We start from the raw sequence: 27,464 nt of genomic DNA, 5'->3' as shown, positions 1-27,464 counted from the left end.
ATTTATTTAGCATGTTTTCACACAAGTAATGTAACTCAAAGTGCTTTACAAGATGAAGAAAGAAAAAAGAAAAATATTAAAATAAGATTAGACAATACTAAGTAACAAAGAATAAAGTAAGGTCCGGTAGCCAGGAGGACAGAAAAACAAACAAAAAAACTCCAGGGGCTGGAGTAAAAACAAAATCTGCAGGGGTTCTGAGGCCATGAGACTATCCAGCCCCCACTGGGGATTCTACCTAACATAAATGATCTAAATCAGTCATCATGGTTTTCAGGCTTCGTGTGTAAGAATTAGATGATGATGGTCATGTGGACATCTGGCCTTCAATCCATCAATGTGGGGACTGAGTGGTGCTTTGATCAGGTGGTGGTGGCACATATCACCAGCACAGAAAACCAGAAAAGAACAGCAGAGAAAGTAGGGGTTAGTATGGATTGTGGAGCCATGATGAAAATGGTCATTAAATGCATATATAGAATATCAGGGTTACACTGAAATGAAGCTATGAGAAAGCCATGTTACAATAATGGGTTTTAGCAGTTTTGAAGTGCTCCACCGTATCAGCCTGGCAAATTTCTATAGATTAGCTATTCCAGATTTTAGGTGCATAACAGCAGAAGGCCGCCTCACCACTTCTTTTAAGTTTAGTTCTTGGAATTATAAGCAGACACTCATTTGAAGATCTAAGGTTACGATTTGGAGTGTAAGGTGAGAGGCATTCTGACATATAGAATGGAGTGAGATTATTTAAGGCTTTGTAAACTATAAGCAGTATTTTAAAATCAATACAGTGTAGTGACATCAAAACTATTACATTCTGCACTTAATCAGAAATTACATTCAATCACAACCTCATTTATTTGGAAATTGAAACATCTATGCATCCAAAGGGTGACTCTGTAAGGAACTAAAGCAGAAGGGGCATGACATTACCTTTCAATTTTATTAATGGGCAGATATACAGGCCATAACAACCTAGACCTCGACCCATATTGATGAACATACACAAGCCTGGTCTGCATTTAAATTAAAATCTTGCAGTACTTCATTACATTCCCTGTTCTTTGCTTCAGTAAATACAAATTACAGTCAATACTCTAATAATCCAATTGCCCTTCATTCTCTCAGAATATGGAATCAATGTATGAAGCACTTTAAGTCAGAGAAACTCTTATCTGTTGCACCTCTACATGACAGACATTTTTTCCACCGCTCAAACATACACAGTATTTAATTTTTAGAAAATGCCTGGGATTAAAACATTTAGAGACTTGTACATAGATAATGTCTTTGCACCCTATGAACAATTAAGTTTCAAATTTAACTTTTCATCAACACAATGTGTTCACTACTTTCAAACTAGAAACTTTGCTAAATGGAACCTGCCCAATTTTCCTCACTTTACACCAATTTCTATTCCAGAAGAAATATTAATCAGTCTTGAAGACTCAGGCAGTATCTTGACAATTTTTAAAAAGATTATAAAGTTCCTTTATTTCAAAGATCCCAGACTACAATGGGGACAGGATCTTTCACTTAATAATTCAGAAAATGATTGGAATGCAGCCATGAACAGAATATGCTCTAGCTCCATATGCACAAAGCACTCCAACTTAAAATATTCTATTGAGTGCATTTATCTCATTTAAATTATCCAGAATGTTACCAAGACAAGATTCAAACTGTGTAATCTAGCTCCAGCTTCACTGGGCCACATGTTTGTGGTGTGCACTAAATTAAGATCATTTTCGACAAAAATCTTTAAATGCCTGTCAGACAGTCTTGGTGTCACAGTCCCTCCTAATCCGTTAACAGCTGTGTTTGGTGGACTCTCAGATGGGCTTAAAGTGCAGAAGGACAAACAAATCGTTCTTGCGTTTACTTTAATACTAGCATTTAGACTTCTCTTGCTCAGATGGAAGAATCCGCCCACCACTTAATTGAGTAACTGATGTTCTGTAATACTTGAAACTGGAAAAAAGCAAATTCTCACTTAGAGGATCTGTTCAAAACCTTTTTAAAATATGGCAGGATCTAATTAGTAATGTTTTAGAATAAGCTTCTATATCGGGAAAAGAATACTCTTTCTTCCTTGCTACTTTTAAAGATTTGCTTTGTTGGTTGGCTCTCCTCTCTTACATGTGGGTGGGTGGTGAATTTTGGTTTGTTAAGTTGGACTTGAGTGCATGGATTGTTGTTTTCTTTTAATTAAAATAATTAAAGAACATAATGGACAGATGAATGGATAATTCAAATAAAACTTGTGTTCTGTCAGAGAACCGACAAGATTTGAGGAGAACCAGGAGACCTGAACATCAAGAAGCACAATTAGCAAAGCTGAAATGAGAGACAAAAGTACTAGAGCAAAAGTTCAGAACCACTAAGATGATTATGAATACAAAATTCAGCAAAATAACGTTCAGCAAAAGTGTTTTGGATCTGAAACTAGGAGAAGGAAGTGATCATTTGGGTGACCTTTTAACCTGTTACGACATTTAACCACAGGTACCTACCTCTGAGGATACATCCCTAACATGCTGCCCTGATGACAGGTACCCAAAATGAGAACAATTTTTCAGAAATAGAAAATGGTGACTAAACAATTTGAAGTAGACAGAGAATTCAAAATAAATGTCAGAATCAAATCTTATGACCCCAAACCCCTCCAAATGAGTGTCAGATCATACCAAATGATTGAGACTAGTCCATAAAAATATCAAACGATCCAAGGCGTAACAATTTGCTTTTATCTAAACCTGGTCTTCTTATAACTGTTAGTGTTGTGACATAAACATGGTTAAAGGGGTGAAAGACTTCCACAAGACCCTCAAAGCAGACCACAACCTTCACTGACCTACCTAGAAAAGGCTTCACCCTAGATTTCACCTAATCCCAAGGTAGGCTTCAGTTTTCACACGCCCAAAAAGGAGTTCAATCTTTTAAAATTAAAAATCTGATTTAAATGTTCAAAAACACAATAATGTACATCAAGACAGAGGATAACAATAGACCTCTGGCTTAAATAATAATGTTTCTAAATTTAAGAACCTGCTGAGTAATCAAAACCCATAAGGCAACCCGAAGCAAACAAGTCCAATCCATAGCCAAATCAGAATCTAACTCCAGTGAACCGAGGGACCAACTCTTCCATCAGAATATAAAGGTGGAACCTAACCCTATCATCTTTGTGGGAATGTTGGATATGTTGGAGCCAGACATGCAAATTAAATCTATTAAAGGTTTTCATGAATGCAAAATCCTTTTTGGTTCAAATTCCAATTTTTCAACACCATAGGACATCTACAACCGTGGCGAAAAGTTTTGAGAATGACACAAATATTCATTTTCATAAAGTTTGCTGCCTCCATTTTTATGATGGCAAATTGCATATACTCCAGAGTGTTATGAAGAGTGATCAGATGAATTGCAATTAATTGCAAAGTCCCTCTTTGCTATGAAAATGAACTTAATCCCAAAACCCCATTTCCACTGCATTTCAGCCCTGCCACAGAAGGACCTGCTGACATCATTTCAGTGGTCCTCTCATTAACACAGCCGAGTGATGATGAGAGCAAGGCTGGAGATCACTCTGTCATGCTGATTGTGTTAGAATAGCAGATTGGATACTTTAAAAGGAGGGTGGTGCTTGAAATCATTGTTCGTCCTCTGTTATCCATGGTTACCTACAAGAAAATATGTGCAGTCATCATTGCTTTGCACAAAAAGGACTTCACAGGCAAGTATATTGTGGCCAGTAAGATTGCACCTAAGTCAACCATGAAGAACTTCAAGGAGAGGGGTTCAATTGTTGTGAAGAAGGCTTCAGGACATCCAAGAAAGTCCAGCAGGCACCAGGAGCGCCTCCTAAAGTTAATTCAGCTGCGGATCGGGTACAACCAGTGTAGAGCTTGATCAGGAATGGCAGCAAGACAGGTGTGAGTGCATCTGCACACACAATGAGGCAAAGACTTTTAGAGGATGGCCTGGTGTCAAGAAGGGCAGCAATGAAGCCACTTCTCTTCATGATAAACATCAGGGACAGACTGATATTCTGCAAAAGGTACAGGGATTGGACTGCTGAGGACTGCTGGTGTAAGGTAATTTTCTCCGATTAATTTCCTTTTCGATTGTTTGGGCATCCGGGAAAAGATTGTCTGGAGAAGAAAAGGTTAAGCGTTACCATCAGTCCTGTGTCATGCCACCAGTAAAGTGTCTTGAGACTATTTATGTGTGGGGTTGCTTCTCAGCCAGGGCAGTGGGCTCACTCACTATTTTGCCTAAGAACACAGCCATGAATAAAGAATAGGACCAAAACATCCTCCGTGTGCACCTTCTCCCAACCATCTAAGAACAGTTTGGTGACAAACAATGCCTTTTCCAGCCTGATGCAGCACCGTGCCATAAGGCAAAAGTGATAAGTGATAGTGGAACAAAACATCCAAATTTTGGGTCCATGGCCAGGAAACTCACCAGACCTTAATCCCATTGAGAACTTGTGCTCAATCCTCAACAGGGGTGGACAAACAAAACAGACAAATTCTGACAAACTCCAAGCACTGATTATGCAAAATGGGCTGCCATCAGTCAGGATTTGGCCCAGAAGTTGATTGTATGTCAAAAGTGACAAATTGATGACCAAATCTTTCAGAACCATGCATTGTTTTGGGCACAGAAACCTTGTGCTAATAGATACTTGTCCAAATTGATTAAAATCAGATGTCCTAGAGTGTTGAAAAATTGGAATTTGTGCCAATAAAGGATTCTGCATTTGGGAAACCTCTCGTTAATAATTTAGAAAGTGATTAAAGTCCAAACGTCATATGTCTGGCTCCAATGTATCCAACATTCTCATCAAGGCAATGACCACAAGCAAAACAGGAACACAGCTTAGATACACAATACATAAAAATATTTAAAAATAAAAATATTAAAAACTACATAAAAACATGAAAAAACAAAAATAACAAACAAATGGGAAACAGACATATGGCAGGGAACTACTGGCCAACAGCAGCAAAACAGCTATGTTCGAAAAGAGAATGAGACGTTATCTTTCATATGTTTAAATAACTCCTGAATTCTTTATTGCTAGCAGATGTTCTACTATAATTAGAAAAGTGGAAATCTGTCAATTGTGTTTTGTAGCTGACATAATTCTGTTTTTCTGGCCAAAAGAAAATAAAAAAAAAATAGGCCAAAAAATATGCAACTTGCAGATGTATGTCTTGGCACATTTTTCATATTGCCAGAATCAATGATCACGTATTGCTGCTTGCTAATTATCTGACTTGCAAGCTAATGTTAACTCCACTTCATGTGTTTGAAAGTTGATGTACTTGTAAAATAAAGAATAAAACAGTACAGTAGAACCTCTGGTCACGAACGTTTCGGAACACGTACAAATCGAGTTACGACCAAAAAGTCTGCCAAAATTTTGCATCTGTTCACGACCACATGCTCTGGTGGTGAACAAAAACATTGGCGGCCAGTTTCCCTACGTGCGTTCGTAAGTGCCAATGATTTCCCATTCTCCGTTTTCCATTTTCTTTTGTTTGCGTATACAGGGCTTAACAAAGCAGCTGATGTTGCAAAAGGAGTTACAGTGTTAACCAAGCAGAGGCCTCAAGTGTTGGAAGAGGTGGAAAAACTGTTGCTAGTGTGATTGAATGAGAAGCACCTTGCAGGGGATAGCGTAAGCAAGGCGATCACATGCGAGAAAGCCAGAAAGATTCATGGCGATTTGCTGAAAAAAAATCATTCTTCAAGAGAGGATGGTTTGAAAAGTTTCGCAAGAGAAGTGGCATTTAATTTTTTTTCCCTGTGCTTAAAATTCATAAAGTTTTTACAGCAAGCGGTTCGTAAGCATCTAGCGCAAACTCTTACAATGTTAGTTTTCTCTGTTGTTCAAGGGTTTCTCAGTGTTATGCAATGTTTTTACATTTAGTTTACTATTAAACAGTGCATTCTATGGTATAATTAACTATTTTTGTACTTAAAAAAATGTATATGTACATACAGTTCGTACGGTCTGGAATGGATTAATTGTATTTACATACAATCCTATGGGGAAAATTATTTCGGTTCACAGCCAAATCGGGTTACGACCAGAGATTTGGAACAAATTATGATCGTGAACCGAGGTTCCACTGTACATATTTCTGTGACCTATTCTATATTCTGAATTTACATACAGTTCGTACGGTCTGGAACGGATTCATTGTATTTACATACAATCTTATGGGGAAATTACATTTGGGTCGCGTCCAGAGTTTTGGAGCGAATTACGGTCGTGACCAGAGGTACTACTGTACCGAAAATAAAACCAAACTGGATTTTTTTGTCTATTACGTTGTCACCCCTAATCTTTCAATTTACCTTTGATCACTGTGTTCACGAATTAATAAATTACTTGCTGTATATACTGTATATATGATAACAAAAAGGTTTTTTTGAATTGTATATTTGTCAACCATTCTAAGGAGACCTACAAGAACAAATTTCATTGTGCTGACCCTGCTTCAGCCTCTTGTGCATAAATCTTTAATTTGTTTATTTAATAACTTTTCTTTTTCTTCTTTGTATCTTGGGTGGCCAAGAGTTAGTCTGATCATGTGACTAGACAGATAGGTGCACAGAGGATACAGGGTGGACCAATCACATCGCGTGTCTCTCTCTTTCTGTTGCTCCTCTTCACAGGTTGACAGTGCTGCACAAAGAGGGAGCGTGTGACACGGTTTATCCTGTTAGACTCAATGGCCAGTCCATCCCTGCAGGGAATGTAAGGTACACAACCTTAAGTAAAAAAACAAAAGCAACACATTAATCCAATTACTTTTTTTCCAGCTGGGACTCTACAGTAAATTGGGGTCCCTATTCTTCATTCTGGATTAGTGCATTTTTTAATCCCCTAGTCCCAGTTAAATTGTTAGGGGCTTATAAGCAAGAGAGGAATGGAGTCAATGCTGCTGCTTCAAAGCTCCAAGTGAGTGGGTTTGAGTTTGATTTCTGGTCCTGTTTCCTCCACTAACTCCTTACACATCCCAACTATGCATGTTAGACTTATCAGCAAAATTAGCTGATTAGCCTGATTTGGCCTAATGCGAGTGTGAGCGTGTCCTGTAATGGACTGGCTTAGTTCCTGCCTAGAAGACCCAAAGCACCTGCAATGATCCACTCACCCAATATGGCCAAAGTATTGTGAAGCCTCCAAAAATAGCCAGGAAAGCAGGCCAGAATTCTTACATGCCTATGAAGAGACGGGGCAGATGAAGGCAACAAGAGCTCACACTCTAGTGGCTGGCTTTGGCCTTCATTGTGCCAAAACACACTTAGCTTCAGAGTTAAAGAAATGTACTTGATGGTCCCATAATAACAGTAAATAAGCTTTGCAAGTGTGAGAACCGTGACCTCTGGCTGGCAGAAACAAGTTTCACCAGGAATCTTAATAAAAATAGAATTTATTTGCAAAAAATGCCAAATTCAAAGAAAGGACAAAAAGGATTTGCCAACAAGGCAATGCTATGCATGCAAATTCCAAAACAGTATCCAGAAATCAAAATTCCAAACACAGAAGCAAAGGAGTCAAAAAGCTAGTAAATACAAGAAACAGCAAAAAGGAAAAGTCATCAACCACCAAGTGCATACGACACACAGGTTTGACTGCAATTCCCATGAGCCTTTACAGGGATGAAATCAGGATGGAGATTGACATGTGGCCCTGCCTCCTGGGGAACCACCCACAAATCATCAGAGACATGGCAAAACAAGCTTCCACCAAACAATAAAAAAAATGTATAAAAAACACATAATTATAGAAATAGAAAACATAATTAACAACATTAACATAAATTATAACAAAGGACAAAAATTTAACAAAAATTACTTCATAAAGAAATATAAATGTAATCTATTGTGGTGAACCTGGCTCCAGGAGTAGTGTTGTTCTCCTTGACCATGAAAGTTGATAAATTGGGTAATTAATTGGTAGAATGATTGAATGATGGGTTATTTTACTGTTAAAATACTGACTTTTCAGGTTTTGCACAAGTGACAGTGTAATACTGTGACACAATTTGGTAAGCCTTAAGGCAGCCATTGGCAAATGGACCGGGAGATCAAGAGTAAATGTGGGCAAAAGAAGGAGGTGCCAACGCCAAAACAAAAAAGAAATCCCTGACCCAAAACATAAACCAGAATCTTAATCAAGACGTCCTAACTTCTTAAATTCATTTTTTTTTCAGTAGGTAAATGCACAGCACCATCCAAAAACAGGAATACTTCAAGACACTGGTGCGCTGTTTTTTTTTTCCTTTCACCGCTTTTTCTCAAAGAGAAGCCTGCAGCTTTCTAATTTATCAACACCATCCGCTGAATAAAAGACCATGTTTAAAGAAGTTAGCCGTCTCTGCCTTAATATCTGGAATCCCTTTGGCATGTGCAGAGGAGTCTAGAAAAAAAAGCATGTGTGGATTGTAAAATAAAGACTATAGATGTTAATAGAACAAGCATAAAATAAAGTGTTAATTTGTCTTCAAATTTTTTTTCAACCCAGGTTCCTGCAGAATAACTGCATTAAAACAGTGTCCAGGGACGCCTTCTCCGGACTCTACATGCTTCAGAGACTGTGAGTGAGTGAATGAAGAGTGGAGTGACTTCAGAAAGAATTTGAGTGTGACCAAAATCGAGTCAGTTAATCAACACTTTCCAGATTTCTGACTGCTGTGTTAAGAGGAGAGAAAACTATTGTAGAGAGTTGTAAATCTGCAAAAAGGGAAGCTGACAAAAAGCAGAAAGAGCGTTTGGGTGCTGGTCTTCACTGTTACACAGGGAATGTATTTATATTGGCTAAAGAAATTTGAAAAAGCAAATATATTCTCACAAATGTATTAAATAGTATTAAGAATGTTTACTTAGGATAGCTTCAGTATGGCATTTTCAGTATCGGTTACTTTTAAATTAATTTCCTTTATTTGAAAAGTAATACATTTTGATCATAGATTGAAAGGGACTTCATAAAGTAGCAGACATGACTCAGCTCTTCTCACTTCGTTATTATTGCTGTTTGCCCCGTTGTATTGCATGAGCTTTAATAATTATGTGACAAAAACAAATACCCAAAATAATAACTATAAAATGTCTAAAGATTCAATTTAAATTTTCACAACAAAAATTAGCAAAGTCCTGTCAGGTGTTATGTAGTAAAGTATGTTTATGTGTTTTTATTATGGTTTGAAATCTTTCAAGTAATTTTATGTGTTTTTCTCAGGGATTTTACAATAATCAGGCATGCATTTTTTATTTTTTTCAGTCCCAGATTTGATACTGTTGTTTACTTTTTACTTCTCTGTTTTATGGCCTCATTAATTCTCACACATAAGTTCCAAAAAATACACAAAATGCCTACTAGAGGAGGAAACTGTCAACTCTGGCTAGTCACACAAAACATGCAATGAAGAAACTTTATAAATGAAAGATTTATTTTAGCAAAAACAGTCTGTGGCACAAAAACACATTCTGAGGAGCACAAAGGCACAGAAGGCAGTGCATTCAAAAGGCAAGAGTAGTCAAAGTACAGAGCACAGAGATTTAAAAAACCCAGGATTTCACACAAAGGACTGGAACAGATAGAAAGCAGTTTTGAGGAGCTGTGGTATTGTATGAGGAAGTTGGGAGTGGCAGAGAAGTACGTAAAAGTTGTACAGGATATGTACGAGGGAAGTGTGACGGTGGTGATGTCTGTGGTAGGAGTGACGGATGCATTCAAGGTGGAGGTGGGATTACATCAGGGATCGGCTCTGAGCCCTTTCTTATTTGCAATGGTGATGGACAGGTTGACAGATGAGATTAGACTGGAGTCTCCATGGACTATGATGTTTGCTGCTGACATTGTGGTCTGATAATAGGGAGCATGTTGAGGAGATCCTGGAGAGGTGGAGATAAGCTCTAGAGAGGAGAGGAGTGAAGGTCAGTAGGAACAAGACCAGAATACATGTGTGTAAATGAGTGTGAGGTCAGTGGAATGGTGAGGATGCAGGGAGTACAGTTGGCAAAGGTGGATGAGTTTAAATACTTGGGATCAACAGTACAGAGTAATGGAGATTGTGAAAGAGAGGTGAAAAACAGTGCAGGCAGGCTGGAATGGGTGGAGAAGAGTGTCAGGAGTAATTGGTGACAGACGGGTATCAGTAAGAGTGAAAGGGAAGATCTACTGTATGGTTGTTAGACCAGCTATGTTATATGGGTTGGAGATGGTGGCACTGACCAGAAAGCAGGAGACAGAGCTGGAGGTGTCACAGTTAAAGATGGTAAGATCTGCATTGGGTGTGACGAGGATGAACAGGATTAGAAATAAGGACATTAGAGGGTCAGATCAGGTTGGACGGTTGGTAGACAAAGTCGGAGAGGCGAGATTGGGCTGGTTTGGACATGTGCAGAGGAGAGATGCTGGGTATATTGGGAGAAAGATGCTGAGGATAGAGCTGCCAGGGAAGAGGAAAAGAGGAAGGCCTAAGCGAAGGTTTATGGATGTAGTGACAGAGGACATGCAGGTGATGGGTGTAACAGAACAAGATGCAGAGGACAGAAAGATATGGATGAAGATGATCCACTGTGGCAACCCCTGACGGGGAAAGAAGAAGACTGTTTTTTCACTCTATGTCATCGTTATGTCCAGGTCAACCCCTTGCCAAATGGGTAGCCTTGTCATTTCTGGCCTGTGTCACAGTAGTTTCACATCTGCTGTTTCTGTCTGCTGTAGGTTTTGCTTCACTTTTACTATAGATAGCTACTGTAGGAACTGTTTTGGAATGACTAGGTGTTTTTAGCCTGTCAATAATTTTGTTGATTACAATAGTAAATAATGAGAGGTCATTTTTTCTTTATTCTCTTTTTGCAGGTATCTAAGCCACAACTGCATTGAAGTGGTGACGGCAGGCATGTTCCGAGATCTCCATAATCTTCAGTGGCTGTAGGTAGCACTTTTTAAAATTAACTTCAGAAGTGAGGAAGAACATGCCAGAATACAAGAGAGATAAATAACATTACAAAAGCCACTGAACAGTGACCAGCTCTGTGTTGATCTTTAATTTTACTAATGTCAGTCTGCCTTATTGACAACTATATTTGTTATCATTTGTATTAAGAGAATGGAAAACATGTCCTTTTGAGATGGATTTAACTATTATATTACACAAAAACCTATTCCTCGGAAATTCTGCTAGCTTTTTCCATTCCTTCATAGGTTTTTATAGCCATAAAGCAGTTACTTCTAAGGCACCTTTTAAACAGATCTGGCAACATGACACATATAGAGTTGATTCAGTTACTCACGTAAGTTTCTCCATTGAAGTACAAATCACTTTTGGCCCATTTCTGTGTCAATGCTGCGCTATACCCCTTGTGTGCCTGACCAATCTAAATTGTTATGACTGTTATTTTTCATAATTTTTTATACTTTAATTATGGATTAATTCTGGCGAATTATAGGTAACTTCTGGGGTTTTGAAACACAGTGATTCCTATTCTGAAGTTAGATTTCAGGTTTGATGCATTTTTGAGGATCTCATACTTTATAAGTGTTATTCCCTGCATCATTTTGTGGATTCCACCATCATGATGTGGATAACGAACCTAACCTTTATTTCTGATTTCTTAGTATTCAAATCCCCTGCTCTTATAACTGACCTTTCATGTTTATTCTCATGTTAGATAGATAGATAGATAGATAGATAGATAGATAGATAGATAGATAGATAGATAGATAGATAGATAGAAAGTGTGACAGATAGGGGGCGCTCTCGCTCCCTTGAGCCCCTGTCCACGACTCCAGTCACCAGGTAAAAGTCCAATACTTGACTTTATTAAATTGCCACAGTGCACAAAGCACCCTCTCCTCCAGTATATTCATAAACCAATTACAATACTCAATAATACAATCCTCCAACTCCCAGACGTGTTGCCACCCTTCCACCCAGCTCAGCTCCCCGTCTGGGAGCTCCCATAGTCCTTTTATATTCCCTGACCCGGAAGTGTTCCAATCCCCAGTCCATGTGACTCTAAATCCCTTCCGGGTCAGGTACAAGTCCTTTCTTTTCACCCTGGAAGCCCGTCGCTCTTCCTTTGATGAACTTCCGGATTAAAGCGCACAAAGAAGTCTTCAGTCCTCCCTGCAGCTCCCTCTTGCGGCCCCTGTGGCATCCAGCAGGGTCTTGTATAAAAACTACATGTCCCATTACTCCCTGCTGGTCTTCGGGGCACCTCCATACTGCAGGGAGGGCTCCATCTGGCGGCCTGGGGGTATTGGCCGGGATGACAAGCCGGCCACATCTCACGATAGATAGATAGATAGATAGATAGATAGATAGATAGATAGATAGATAGATAGATAGATAGATAGATAGATAGATTTATTAATCCCAAGGGGAAATTCACATGTCTAAGTAGTAGAAAGTAGTAAAAAGTGTTCAGGGAATGAGTTCACATAAAAGAAAGTGGTAGGAGTGATTGGTAAAATAGAGGAAAAGGTAGAAAGATAAAGTCGTACATGGAGCTGCTGGAAAGGCTGCCACTCGCGGCGGCACCTGAGTCATTCAATTCATTTTGGCTTTGTTGATAAATTTAAGGACTCTTGGCTCTGATCTACTGTAATCTAGTGATGGGCAAAACAAGTAGACTGTCTACCTCTTAACCATATTGGAGTGTGTAATATTAGAAAGAATAAGAGGAAGATAGTAAAATGTTGGGGACCAGCTAGAATGCTGTTTAGGGCTGGTAAACAAAAATCAAAGTCCAAGTAATTTTTGAAAATGATCATTTTCTTTAATAATTTGCAAAGCTCCATGCTCTTTATATTCCAGTTCAACTTTGAGTACTGAATTCCATTTCTCAAACAGCCTGTGGATGTACTAATAGCGAGACAGCAGTATGAGGTTTTCTCTGAAGGAAAGTCAGGAGAAGTCGTGCAGCCAGAAAAGAGTCAAACCATAAGCTGTACTGCACAGGGTCAAGTCTAAAACGAGAAGCAAAAATCAGGTTCCGAAATCACAGGCAAGAGTCGAGACCAAAAAGAAACTAAGCAAAGAGAACAGCTAACCACACAATTGAGTGTCAAAAATGTTTTTTGGAATCCATAAACTTGGATAAAGAAATGATCTAATGGGTTACACTTTAAACCCATTGTGTGGGCCATGAAATCTGAGGCCACATCCCTAACAACACAGGGAGCTACCCTAATGAAAGGAACTGTACTCGCTGTCATTTGCTCTGTCTTGAGACATTTACTTAACTTCGATGGGCTGCTCAGGAGCAACGTTTATGGCTAGTTCTCTAAAGACTATAGTTTTGCTGGTAAAATTCTAGTCACAGAACTAAAAACCGTGTTTGAATCCTCTGTTCCTTCTGTGTTTTTCTTATGACCACATATGGAATCCGCAACCCTGATTTTAGATCTCACCAAAGATCAATTGTGTACAGTATATACTGTGTTTCTTAACCCTCGTTACTGAGTTAATACATTTTGCCAACTGTTTCCATGGTGTGTGTACTAACTTTATAATAATATTAAAAAAAGGAATTTTCAAGAACATAAGAACATACTGTTTAGTGCAAATCAGCCTATCAGTTCCTATTCATATGTTTCTAAATGGTGGAGTGGAGAACTGAAGGTCTCCTTGGTGTTATTTTCAACTGTATTTCTCAGTAACTAATCTCATACGACAGTGCAAAGATGCAGTTTCTAATATGACACACATTTAGATAGGTGGTGATATTCTCAGGAAATGAACCTGACTTAGGTTGCTCAGAAATGTTTCTGATGCTAATGGCTCTCGACTACTATGGGCTCCGAACACTGTGCACTACCACATTCAATGGCTGAGACTTGTGCTGCTTCTGTGCCATTAGGCTTTTATGTCTTTTTTGACGCCATACTTTCTTTTTTCTCAAGTTGCCAGCTTTTTCACTCTCTTCTTTGTAGCTCAGTAATGAATCAATTAACACTTCATTACGGGCTACACCTCAAGATGAGGGCTGCGAAATTTCATCCTTGACAATTTTAAAAAGGCTTTTTTTTTAGTATAAATTGAGAGGCTGCGAAATTATTGTTTTCTTTGCTAAGTGACCAGAACATTCAATTCTGGGTCAGGCTTTTTCCAGCTATATTATCTGTAGAACATTTGCTATTTCTAAGTGGCTTAATTCAAAAATGTTTAACTGTTCATTTTGAGCTGAAGTAAATTAGAGCCCAACGAAGATGACTGTTTTTTCTACTATTGCTTGACCAGTCTAGTAAATACCATACTGAGGGTGGCTTCTGCTTGACCTTGAACTGGATTAAGTGGGCTAAAATATAGATAGATGAACATGTACAGGTAGCTATTCTTTACAAATATGTCATTTCTGGTGAGTAAATGGGAGGTTTTCTACTATTTAAGATGAAAAAGTGTGTTCATAATGCCTCTAAGCAGAAAAAGCAGAACCAGGATTTGGTGTGTTTGCCTCAGGCTATGAGTACATATATGAGCAACTGATGGCACAGTGTAAATCAGAATTTTCATAGCAGATATTGAAGATGAACTATTTATTGGTTTATAGTGATTAGCACTGCCGCCATACTGATCCAGCATTCTATGCTTGAGGCCCAAAACTCGTTCTCCGTCTGTGTGTTCTTGCATGTTCTCTTCATGTCTCACTTCCCTTATGCTTGTATCCTTAGGTTATTGGCAATTTAAAGTTGGACTCTGTGTGGATGTGGGAGTAAGTTGGTCCTTTCCTGTCCAGGATTTTACATTGATTTTTATATGTATTTGCTTACCAGATGCTTTTGTCCAAAGCAACTTACAAAATAACTAACATAAGTCCGGGGGACTGTGCGGAATCAAGTGTTACAGGGCAAGATTATAAAACTGGTCATCACAAGTGAAGAGCTCCGAACAAAATACTACTTAGTTACACTTCCAAGACTGCAAAACCTAACAGCCAGTATCAGTTAGACAGAAATTCACCAAACAATTGAGCCTTCAAATGCTTCTGAAACACGTTGAGGGAGTCAAAATTTCAAATGGAGGTAGGCAGCTCATTCCACCAACCAGGCACTACACATGAACTGAGGTTTGATACCATTCAGAGGAGCCATCATCATAGACCGTTCAACAGTAGACCTGAGTGGTTGAAAAGGAGCATAGGACCTCACAGGTTGGCTCCTAATCTGTACCCAGTGCTGCCTCAAGACCCTCATGACACTGAATAGGATGGAGCAAGACTGTGATTATTCTGATGAGTCACTGTTAAACTGAAGAACTCATCTAATCTACTTATTGCTAAGCCATTATTAGATTAATCCACCTAATATTCATACAAGGGACGTTCAAAAAGTTTCCGTACTTTTATATTTTCGTTGGAAACAGTGAAGTGGGAGTAGTAGTTGGGCATTAAAAAGTTGGTACGATGCTGGGAAAATTACATAGCAAAGGAAAGTGATTATGTAGAAAAGCAATGTAATTTGTTTTTGAAATTCTTAACAAATAGAGTTAAAAAAAGTGCGGAAACGTTTTGAACGTCCCTCGTAATAATAATTAAAAAAAATCATGATACAGTCTCTTGAATTGACTGTAGAGAGCGCACCAATGATGCAGTGGAAGTCCACAAGAGATGAAAAAGCAAAAAAATAAATGGTGGTTTAATGATTTAGGAGTGTGCGACACTTGCAATTCTGCTTTACAGTCTCGCAAAGCGATCTTGTGGAAAAAGTAATAATTTATGAATGAGCATGTTTCTAACATGACTGATACACTTTAGATTATAAGGTGAAGTAGTATAGCATATTGTCAAAAGGATACTTAATAGAATGTGTACAGGCATTTGGTAACTCAGTAAAGCTTATCTTGTTAAATCCTTGCTAAAAAATCTGGTTGTCAAAGAATACATAGTATCAGGAAATTTGCGTCCATCACTGGTCCAAAATAATCTGACAAAAATGGAGGAATGGAGAGATGGATGGTTGGATGGTAGGACATACACTAATGAATCAATGGATATTTTTAGGTGGTGTAATTTAGTCTGACAAAACTTGTTCTTGCCAACAGAAACTGAAAAGACCCAAACAGATGCACTTACTAAACTGAGTCAGATTTCTTGCTATAAAGATCTTATCTATCTATCTATCTATCTATCTATCTATCTATCTATCTATCTATCTATCTATCTATGTACGTGTGGTATAGTGGGCGCATTTCAACTGTGTGCTGAAGATTGTCTTGCAAGGTTCAGTTTGCTTGCTTAGCTTGTTGCTGTAATTTTATTGATACTGTAGGCAGTTATGATGTCACACCTGCTTTAAATGTTCATCCATCCATTGTCTTAATCCGCTTATCCTGGGCAGGGTTGTAGGGCAGTTGGAGCCTATCCCAGCAAGCATCAGACACAGGGCAGGGACAACACTTGGACAGAACAGCAGGCCATCACAGGGTGAGCTCACACACATGCACACTGTAGGGAATAAGCTTTTGGTGTAATGCCTTTGCTGTATTACCAAAACATTAAAAAAGAGCTTTATTTAGACTGTTGACCGTCCAGTTTTGCCAGTATCTATAGTTTGCCTGTTTACTTTAAATGTCTGTTTTTTTTTACCAAAAAACTTGGTGAATAACTTGTTCAGTTGTTTTCAATGACCCTCACCACTTCGATTGATATTCAGTAATATTTATATTAGTACAATGATTATACCAAACATGGGTACAGGCTGAAATAATCAAGATTTTTTTTTCTTCTTTTGTATAGAATCCTTGATAATAACCAGATAACACAGATTCCAGGCCAGCTATTCACTGGACTCAATTCCCTCATTTTTATGTAAGTACCATTTTCTTGGCAATGACGTTGCTGAGCCAGCCCTCATGCTTGAAAACTCTGACTGCTGCATCATGCAGTATGCAACAGTAATTAATAAACAGCGCAATGTTTATTTGGCACAATCAAAGGTGATCTCTACCTAAATGTAAGCATCTGCCAACTACATGGTATGTTGTGGCTTTTTTTGCAGTAAAATCTAACTCTCTGAACCTGGGTTGTACTGGATTTATGTGGGATGCAGGATATTGTGAAATGTAAGCAACATTGTCTTACAGACATACTCCTTAAAAAAATGATTTATTATATGTTTCTTACCTATTGGTATCTCTGGTGCTGCTCTTTCTTGGTTCACATTATACCTCAGTGATTGTCAGTATTATATCTTCATTAGTGAATACAAATCTGCCACTCTTTCACTCATACAAGGTATCCCTCAAGGGTCAGTTCTCGGTCCACTCCTCTTTAACATCTATATGCTCCCATTAGGTGAGATTAGTCGTCGGTATGGTCTAAGCTTCCACTGCTATGATGATGACACACAACTTTATTTAAGTGTTGATGCAACTGCAACATCTTCACCTGTTGTACTGACTGATTGCATTCGGGAAATCAATCATTGGATGAAAGCTAATTTTTTACAAGTTAATCCTGATAAAACAGAAATTCAATTGGTTGGTACCAAATTTGTCCTCACTGCCCTTCTTGGGCTAAAAATTGATTTCAATGGGATCCTGGTTGAACCCTCAGCATCAGTCTGTAATTTGGCTGTCATCTTTGATCAGCTTCTTACTTTTCAACCACACATTAGCTCAATAGTACAGACAGCTTTTTTTCATCTCTGTAACATTGCTCATCTGCATTCTTTCCTCAGTGTGAAAGATACTGAAACACTAATGCATGCTTTCATCACTACCCATCTGGACTATTGCAATGCATTGTTTTATGGCCTCCCAACTAAATATATCAATAGATTACAGTAAGTTCAGAATAACTGCTGCTCGTTTACTTACACACACTAAAAAATCTGCTCACATCACTCCTGTTCTCTATGATTTTCATGGGTTACCAGTTTCTTCAAGAATCAAATATAAAATTATTCTCATCACCATTAAAGCTCTTCATGATTTAGCCCCTCATTATCTGTCAGAGCTGCTGCTTCCTTACACTCCTGCTCATGAATTAAGATCATTGGACGCTAACTTACTTACTGTACCTAAATACAGGTTAGTAACTATGGGTGGCAGAGCTTTCAGTGTGATGGCCCTAAAATGCTCTTCAACTCAGTCTTCACAAGGGAAAATCTATTATTCATTTCAAACTCCTGTTAAAAGCACATCTTTTTGATGAGTATTATTCATTTTCTTGTATGTAATTTCTACTGTCTTGTTAATGTGTTTATTGAATTGTAAAGTGTCCTTGAGTGTATAAAAGGCACTACATAAATAAAACGTATTATTATTATTATTATTATTGTTACCTCATGTGGTTTGTAGTGATGACTGAGAAAAAAATTTTAAAGTCGTGTTTTTATAGGGAATGGAGATAACAAGGTTTCTGATGCAACAAGGGACTATGGTGACCAACATTGGAGAACAGAAAACAATGTAAAAATGTTTGTGAAAGAAATCTCACATAACTTCTTTCATTACTTCTGCAAAATGAAAGCTTTTTTGCTAAAACATTGTTATGTAAATACTGTAATTAGCACAGTTCATTCAGAGGAAACGTGCTGACATTGGAATAAGCTTGAGAATCAAAGACCTGCTTCTTCCCCTCATTCACTTGTCAAGAAGCTTGTCTTTATTTCAGAAACTAATTCCTATGTGAAGAATTCTTTTAACAATATTTAAAACATATATGCATGTGTTTTGCCCATCGTGAATATATGGCTGAATAAGACTTCATGTGGATTATTAGAATGTTCAAAAAACATTTGATGACAACAGGCCATTCAGTCGATCAAATCTTACCAATCCTATCCATCTAATTCCTCCAAAACAACATCAGGTTCTGAAGAGCTCTAACGACCTGCTCTCTACCATACCACTTCCTAAGAAGTAAGAAACATTTCCTAAACATTATGGGGATCACCATTTTCTGACATTTTTGTTTGTAGTAACCATAGTGATTTTAACCACAATGATACGATTTCATAAAGGTCCGAGTGTACACATCCACATCATCTAAGATAAGGATAACTTTGTGCACTGGGTTCAAGTGGAAGACTCTGCATGTGATGGTGTGCACTCCTGGTTTTATTACATGGTCCTTTGTGAGTGTAGTGTGATACTGCCTTCCTTGTTAGGCTCTTTGTTGTGTACGCTGCAGCTTCATTGGGTAAGGCGTTACTCTTTCTGGGACAAGAGTGTAGGTGGCGAAGTTCCTTTCTTGAAGTAATGCTGCTTATCAGTCTTCTCAGACAGAGCCCAGTCACTGGCATAGAGCTTGGCTTGGCACAGTGGATCTTAGAGGTAGTTCAGGGCGTCCAGCTACAACAGGCGTGTCGAACTCCAGTCCTCGGGGGCCACAGTGGCTGCAGGTTTTCATTCTAACCATCTTCTTCATTAGTGACCAGTTTTTGCTGCTAATTAACTTCTTTTGCCTTTGTTTTAATTAACTTGACTCAGACCCCTAAGTTCTTTCTTTTTCCTTAATGAGGAGGCAAACAATAATGAGACAAAAAATAAGCTGCCACATCACCAGCTAGCCACATTATCTGAACGTAAAGAAAGGTGAGGGCCTCAGTAAGGTTGATCTCTCAGGTCACCAAAACATCTTGACGGTGTTCTTAGAAAAAAAAGAAAATCAACAGTTTTGGAAATGTCTGCTGTGGCAGAATGAGAGCAGCAACAAGCCGTGGCATTAAGCAATTGGTTTAATTAACAGCAAGAATTGGCTTCTCATTAAAGAACTGGTTGGAGTGAAATTGGCAGGAGTTTGAAGCCCCAGTTTAGTTGGTCATCTTTTGGCTCATTTCACATCTCATTTCTGTTTGGCTGCCATTTAATGAAGAAACTAATCAATTCAGAGCACTGAATCCTTAAAAACAGGGCTATTAAAATGAAGGGAAAACAAGCTAATTAGCAGTAAAAACTGGTCACTGATTAGGGAAAGGGTTAGAATGAAAACCTGCAGCCACTGCGGTCCTCCAGGCCTGGAGTTCGACATCTGTAAGCTACAAGATAGCAGATCATCAGTGTTCAGCTCTTGCAAAGAGAGCCGCTTATCAGCTTTCAGGTCCTGTAAAGAGAGTGTATACTTAGCCTTTAGCTCCCCAAAGAGAAAGAAGAGACGAATGCAGCTAGTTTTTGAAAGTGGGTATAACCTCTGTGGATTGGATTAAAGTCCCTTACAGTTACAGATCGAGTGTCTGCTTATTGGTGTGGAATTTTATTCAACACATACAGGCAAAGTTCACTTTTCAGTCACAAATCTAAAATGAATGTCCACCTGGTCTATCTTTGGTGTGAAGGAGTCCCTGCAGAGGTGTCAGCTCAACTGTGGTTTACACTTTTGTTTAAGTACTGGGTTGACCATAGTGTCGGTTGGAGCTATAGTTCAGCAACTCACTCAGGAGGGCCGGTAGAGGGTTGTGTAGATACATTTCTGCTTCCCTTTTAAATCTGCTGTCTTAACAGGCCTTGTGTGCCACTAAAAGCCTAGCCATATGGATAATGCCCACTTTATCCTACATCCTTCACCATCATTAGTCTTGTGTCTTCATCTATCAATTCTAACCGGACTGCTCTTCAGTCTTCTTTTTTCTTATATCAGAACAACATGCAGCCAAAGTCTATCACAGCAACTTTAGGAGCAACCCTAGTAAAGGGGCCATCCATCTCTCATAGGTGAAACTCAAACACACAGCTCTAACTGGCTCACACTGCTCCGCGCCTACAGTTAACTTCACATAGTACGTCAAACACTGGACCATCTGCAAAAAAAACAAACAAAGAGGTTTTTGCAGAATACACCCAGTAACCAGACCATTTACAAGTCTCCAACTGTGCCTCCATATTCTTAATGAACTCATTTTAAAACAATGCTGCATCCAATCCTTTCATAATGTTAAACACTTTCATTATGTCACCTCTTTATCTCAGTTTATATGACATAACTAACATGAGATACTTTTATAATATGTGCTATGGTTCATCTTTGTTCTTCATAGGTATGTCTATTCTGTCAGAAAGTTTGCTATCTCAGTTTTCCATGAAAACATCAGATTACATTTTTTTCTTGACCAACACTACAAGTCACATGGATTAAGTAACATAAATAAATATATTTTTGGATGGAGTATTCCTTTAAGACCAAACATACCAAAACAAATTCCATGTACGCATCAGCATTGGGTGCTTATCACAATGGCCATCACACATTTGTAGAATATGTTAGGGAATGCAGTAGTAGAGGTGTATTTCAGGCCAAGTTTGCTAACCAGAATTTTAGCATGTTTTTCATCAGCCCAGTATACTAACCCAGAAAGAGGGTCTAAATATCAGAAGTTGAAGTTTTTTGCATCGGAAAATACACCAAAGATTTGTTCACCAAAGCACAAAGTTATCCTCATCTTGGATGATGTGGACGTGCACACTCTGACCTTTAGGAAATCTTATCATTCTGGTTAATATCACTATGGTGACTACCAACATAAATGTTAGAAAATGGAAATCCCCTTAATTAAACAAGAATGGCATTATGGCAGAATACAAAAATGTTTAAATGTATTCAGGGCAGATTATAAAAAAATCTAATCCTTTGTGTTAAAAAGAAAAAAACAGAATAAATATATGCATTGTAAAAACACCTCAGGAAAGCCCTTATAAAATTAATGAAAAACACCAATCATAAGAGTACTGAGCCACATAATAATAGCTGACAAATAAGTTGTTTAACTGTGTGCTATTTTATACATACTTATGTACATATGTTGTACATTATTAAAATTCTCAATGGTGTACTCAGAGGAGCAGGTCATCTTGCCAAGGCCAGGACTTGTGAGCTCTGTGGCAGTAGCTTATAAACTAACTGCTGTGCCATATGCTGTTCTTCACATAAATCCCACAATTAATTTGTACCCTTTTCCATATTCCTTATACATTAAAACTAAGTGTTATGCAGTACAGATTTCAGAAACATGTATGTGTCTGTTTGTTAGAACGCCTGGCAGGTGAAGATTTGTGTGAAGAGAAATAGACTGGGAGATGGAAGGCACAAAAGCGGCTGACAGATGCATAATAATAATCACTGGCATGATGACATTAATAAAGCATCTGTGCACTGCCAAAGCCAAATTGCAAAACTGGCATCAAAGTCAAAATTAAACTTGCAAATTCCTTACATTAGTTTGTATTATCTCCCACTAATTATAATAATCTTTGTAGCTTGTTTTTCGGAAAAAAGTATTCAGTGCTTGAATATCAAATACTGCACACCACCATTTTAATTAAAATCTGCATCATGATGTAACTTGGAGAAATAGCATCCAGTCATGCGATCAGCTATGGACACCGGCACTATAAATTATATGGCTGTGCCTAAACATAATAAAATTACAGTGCCTGCAGCACTATAAATATATAAAATCCTAAGCATAAAAGTTCAACAATTTTGTGCACCAATTTTATGTGACGTTTTTATGTCACGTTTTAAAATGGGTTTATTTTAAAACCTACATATATATGTTTGGTATCATTGTTTTCAGAATTTATCGAACTTTAATGTGAAGTTGTTAGATTTTACATTTCTTTATTCTGTTTTTAAATTATAAACTAAAATATCAAGAACTTGCTTCCCAGCAATACGAGACTTTGTGCCAAGAGATTTAACCATGCCCGGGGCCGGAAATAAAAGACAAAGAGTAGGACAGCTGCTTTACAGGCTTTTAAATGTTCAAAGCACCGTTCGAGATGCAGATCACTCAGCACGGCAGCAGCACCAAGCCAGCAGCTGATCGAGCAAAGAGGAGGTAAAAAAAACCTGTATTTGTTTTCCATTGTATCACCGTTTAAGAGGGGGTTTTGGAGGAGCGACTACGTCTCCTTAGGGTGCATTCAGCCCCCCTCTTCACAACACGAGCGGCAGAGATATGAAGTGGCTGGCACGTAGCACCGGCCAGGGGAGTTGGCAAGTGAAGTGAGCAGGGGGTTAGTTACTAGTATATATATGTACAGTGATCCCTCGCTATATCACGCTTCGATTTTCGTGGCTTCACTCTATCGCGATTTTTTTCTCATACACGCTAACATCACTACGCATGCGCTTTCTGAGAACTTTTATCTAAGCCCTACGATGGCTCCTAAACGTGCTGCTTTTTCTAAGCCTTCTGACAATAAAACTAAGCACCGGAGGAAGATGCTTACTATCCAGGAGAAGGTGAAACTCTTGGATATGATTAAAGATGGCAATACCCTACAAAAGCCTCCTCATGCATATGAAAAGACAGCGCCAGCAACTGCCTGTCAAGATGTTCTTCAGCTGCGCACCCAGACACCCACTGCCTACTCTTAGTACTTCTTCACTGAAGACAACAACGCACCTGCTGAAGATACTGCACCACCTCTGAAGACTCTCCTACTGAGGTCGTGCCTTCATAGGTTAGTGGTTGTGTGCAATTAAATGTACAGTATAATAATCTATTATATAAAAGCGTTCGGGATTGTCCTTCCGTCCCGTGAGTGCAAAGCGTAGCGGTATTCTGCTTATTACAGACTTACTACTTGTGGCGTGAGGTACGAAGCGACGCGATGTGAGCAGAGTTCTGGTGCTGTCATTGTTCCCTTGTTTTTGTGCGCAATGCGCTGGAAAAATAGACCAAATTATGTCTCTGGAAATAATTAATGTTGATGGAGTACAAATGCCTCACCGCGTAGTAAATATCAGGGGAGATGGTGCTTGCTTATTCTCATCTATAGCTTATTTAGTGCATGAAACTCCGTCTTTAGCGGTACAGATTCGGGCTGACATTGTACGACTTTGGGCAGGCACTTGAGGGGATAAAAATTTTTTGTGTTTTCGGGAGATGTTATGAATGGGCACTTTGATGTTCTCATTCCCTACACTTACATGCCTGATGTACACATGGAGCGCACAAAAATTGAGGACAAAAGTCGGTCGCCTTAAAAGGCGAGTGCGCCTAGTAATATGATATTTGTAACGTCTAATATGTCTTATTTTCTCTTATTTTGTCTAATATATTGGGTAATACAAGTGTAATGGTGACTAAAGGGTGTTATTTCATGTCTAGAGGGCTCTAATAATGTTAAAAAACGTATTTAGAAGGTCGTAAACAGGTTTTCTATACTCTGCGCAAATATTCGATTTATAAATAAAGAATCCTACTTCGCGAAAATTCATTTATCACGGTAGAGTCTGGAACGGATTAACCGTGATAAACGAGGGTTCACTGTATATATATATATATATATATATATATATATTCATAGCATCCATAGTCTGAGTCTCAATCTCATTGTATGGGTGGTTACCTACCAGGTAACGCATGTGGTTGGTCTGCCAGTCTGCAAACATCCACCACGGGCACTCTCAGTTGTGAGAAGCAGATCATGGAATGTTACATAGTTTACTGTCAAATAATGCAAAGAGTATGCGACACATGTTTCGACCTCATGTGGGCTCATCAGGCGTACACACTCCACTGCACCCCTCGCGGGAATCGAACCTTGGACGTCAGCGCCAGAGACAAAGTCCCTTTTATGTTGTGCCACGGCATGTGGTTCGTTTATTTGACAGCCTGGAGATCAGAGTAATTACATTCATAGCATCGATTCCCATGAGGGATGCAGTGGAGTGTGTACGCCTGATGAGCCCAAATAAGGACAAAACACGTGTTGCATACTCTTTACATTATTTGACAGTAAACTATGTAATATATATATATATATATACTAGACATTAAGCCCGTTACAATAACGGGTGCTAGAACAGTAGTGCATAAACATTAGTAGCAACAGTCTATATTAAATGGCAAGGGACCTTGTATGTGGCTGTAATATGCGTCACTGTATTGTGTGCCTTTAATTTTCTCTCTCGGTAATACTGGTTTGTATTTCCGTAAAATGCCTGTAATTTTGTCAGTAATACAGTGGAACCTCGGTGGAACCGAAGTAATTTCCCCCATAGGATTGTATGTAAATACAATTAATCCATTCCAGACCGTATGAACTGTATGTAAATATATATATTTTTTAAGATTTTAAGCACAAATATAGTTAATTATACCATTGAATGCACAGCGTAATAGTAAACTGAATGTAAAAACATTGAATAACACTAAGAAAACCTTGAACAACAGAGAAAACTAACACTGCAAGAGTTCGCGCTATAGCCTTACGACCCGCTCGCTAAAAACACCTTTTTTAATGAGTTTTAACCACAGGGAAAAAAATAAACTAACAAACAACCAAGAAAAGTTACATTGCAACAATGCACGCGTGCGCCTGTGTGTGTGTGTCTGACTCTGTCTCGGGCCTGCATGCGGGCGGGTGTGCGTGTCTGTCTCTGTGGCGGGCCTGCGTGCGTGTGTGTGCGTGCATGTCTGTCCCCCATGCGGGCCTGCCTGTGTGTGTGTGTGTGAGTGTGTCTCTCGCGCGGGCCTGCCTGCATGCGTGCGTGTGTGTGCACGCACGTGTGTGCGTGTCTGTCTCTCGCGCGGGCCTGCTTGTCTGTTTGTCTGTCTCTCGCACGCAAGCACCAATGTGTGTCTCTCTCTCCGCACACACAGGGAATGCACAGGAAGAGACTGAACACGTGCCGTGTGGCCCCGCGCATGCGCACTTCACCAGAAGACACACACACGGACACCTGGACGCACACAGGGGTTTTATTAAAGAGGATATTATATATTATATAAAATATATACAGTATATATATATATATAAAATATACTATATATATATATAAACAGAAAGAACAACTAATTTAAAAAATCGTCATCATGGAAAACACTGTAGCAGACAATGCCAGAGAACAGATATTATGATTCTGTTTTGTTTTTCTTCAATTCTTTATGTATTCATTTACATTTATTTCATATTCTTTGTGCCTGTTTTGCGGGGGTTTTAACACAGATAATCCATATTGAATTATGCTTTTTGCTTGTTTCATTCTTTTCCTATTTATAAAGATATAGTAAAACATGGGTAGATAACTACATGTTTTTATTGTTTCCCATCAGGTCACTGGTGAATAATTCACTTCAGACACTTCCTAGTAGTGGTGTGTGTGAAGATATGCCTGCACTTAACTGGCTGTGAGTACAAACCATGGAAATTATTAAACACAAATGTTTCCAAAATAAAAGGTTTTTAAGCCACAGGATTGCACCATATATTGTTGTGGTGAATGTAAAAACCTAATGTTAACCCCAACTCTAATAAATTCATTTAATTCATATTGAATGTCTTGTTATTTAATAGTAGTATGGCTGACTTTTTTTTAATAGGGATAAGCTTAATTCTTTATTGAGTGACACATTCAATATTTTGTGTTATTATTATATATTGCTCTGTGAACAGTAATGGTAGAGATACTCATTTTAGATGAGGTGTTCACAGAGGTTAACCCCGCTGCCTTCGTGTGTGGAGCGTGCATATCCTACAGGTGCTCAGCATGAATGTGTGTGAGTAGGGCATGTGCTGAGCTGGCACTCCATGCCCAGTACTCCTGGGTTACTCTCCTACTGTTTAAACTAGGCAGTGGATTAGAAAGTGCATGCATGGCTAGAAATACAGACAGTAATATATCCAGAAGCTTTACTTATTTGGCTGCTGTGATCACAGGATGATAGCTTTTAGCACTTGTTTAAATTAAGCTGTATTTGCTGTTTTCTTTAGGGATTTTGCAAGCAACCATATTACAACATTAAATTCGTCAGTGTTTCCCATGTGTAGTTCTCTCACAGTGCTGTAAGTATTGATTTTGATTTGTAAGAATTAATAAATAAAAACAGTCCCTAGTTTTACTTATTCATTTTTCATTATTATGCATCATAATTTGCATTATCCATCTAGTTATTTTCTAAGCCTTTCTGTTGCCATGCATGGGTGTTATTATCCTGGTTAATTTATTTTGATTTTGGTTTACTTTTGTTCTTAGTCACACAATTGATTGTCTTTCAGTAATGACTCTGTAGGAAAATTTGAACTTGGGCCCAGCTCTGGACACCAAAATAATGTAGGAAATGTGAGGCAATTCTGTTTCATCCACCCAGAGACACCAAATAAATGTAGGAAATGGTGTAAAGACATGAGAAAAAGAATTGATTGATTAATGTAAATCAATATGTTTCCAATATGTTGTTGATGTTAATTAAATGGTAAGGCTCCAACTTTAGTTTTCTTACCTTTCTTTGCAGGATTGGGTTTATAACCTTTAGATTTACAGTATATCAAATTAACTGATGGACAATTGTTTTAAGAAACAGAATAATACAATTTATTGATAAACATAAGGATTATAGAAGTATGAAAACTGCATATGTATTGTCATAAAATACATAATGCAAGACACACAAACATATAACACAGAAGAGGCTGGCTATTTAAGGTTATCACTTTTTTGACACAGAGAAACAGTTTTACGATACCAAGCTG

General features: G+C 38.4%; 1 protein-coding gene across 1 annotated transcript in view; it reads left to right on the top strand.

The window, feature by feature from the left end:
* LOC120542738 (relaxin receptor 2-like) overlaps window positions 1-27,464 on the top strand; it is a 94,617-nt gene that overhangs the window by 39,311 nt on the left and 27,842 nt on the right. Inside the window, exons 6-10 of the mRNA XM_039775377.1 lie at window positions 8,555-8,626; window positions 10,898-10,969; window positions 16,777-16,848; window positions 26,048-26,122; window positions 26,706-26,777. Coding sequence (XP_039631311.1) covers window positions 8,555-8,626; window positions 10,898-10,969; window positions 16,777-16,848; window positions 26,048-26,122; window positions 26,706-26,777 — 363 coding nt within the window. The remainder of the gene's footprint in view (window positions 1-8,554; window positions 8,627-10,897; window positions 10,970-16,776; window positions 16,849-26,047; window positions 26,123-26,705; window positions 26,778-27,464) is intronic.

The sequence above is a fragment of the Polypterus senegalus genome, chromosome 13 (assembly GCF_016835505.1).
Source record: "Polypterus senegalus isolate Bchr_013 chromosome 13, ASM1683550v1, whole genome shotgun sequence".
NCBI lineage: Eukaryota > Metazoa > Chordata > Cladistia > Polypteriformes > Polypteridae > Polypterus > Polypterus senegalus.
Note: the sequence above shows the minus strand (reverse complement) of the source record. Positions and strands in the feature narration are given on the sequence as shown.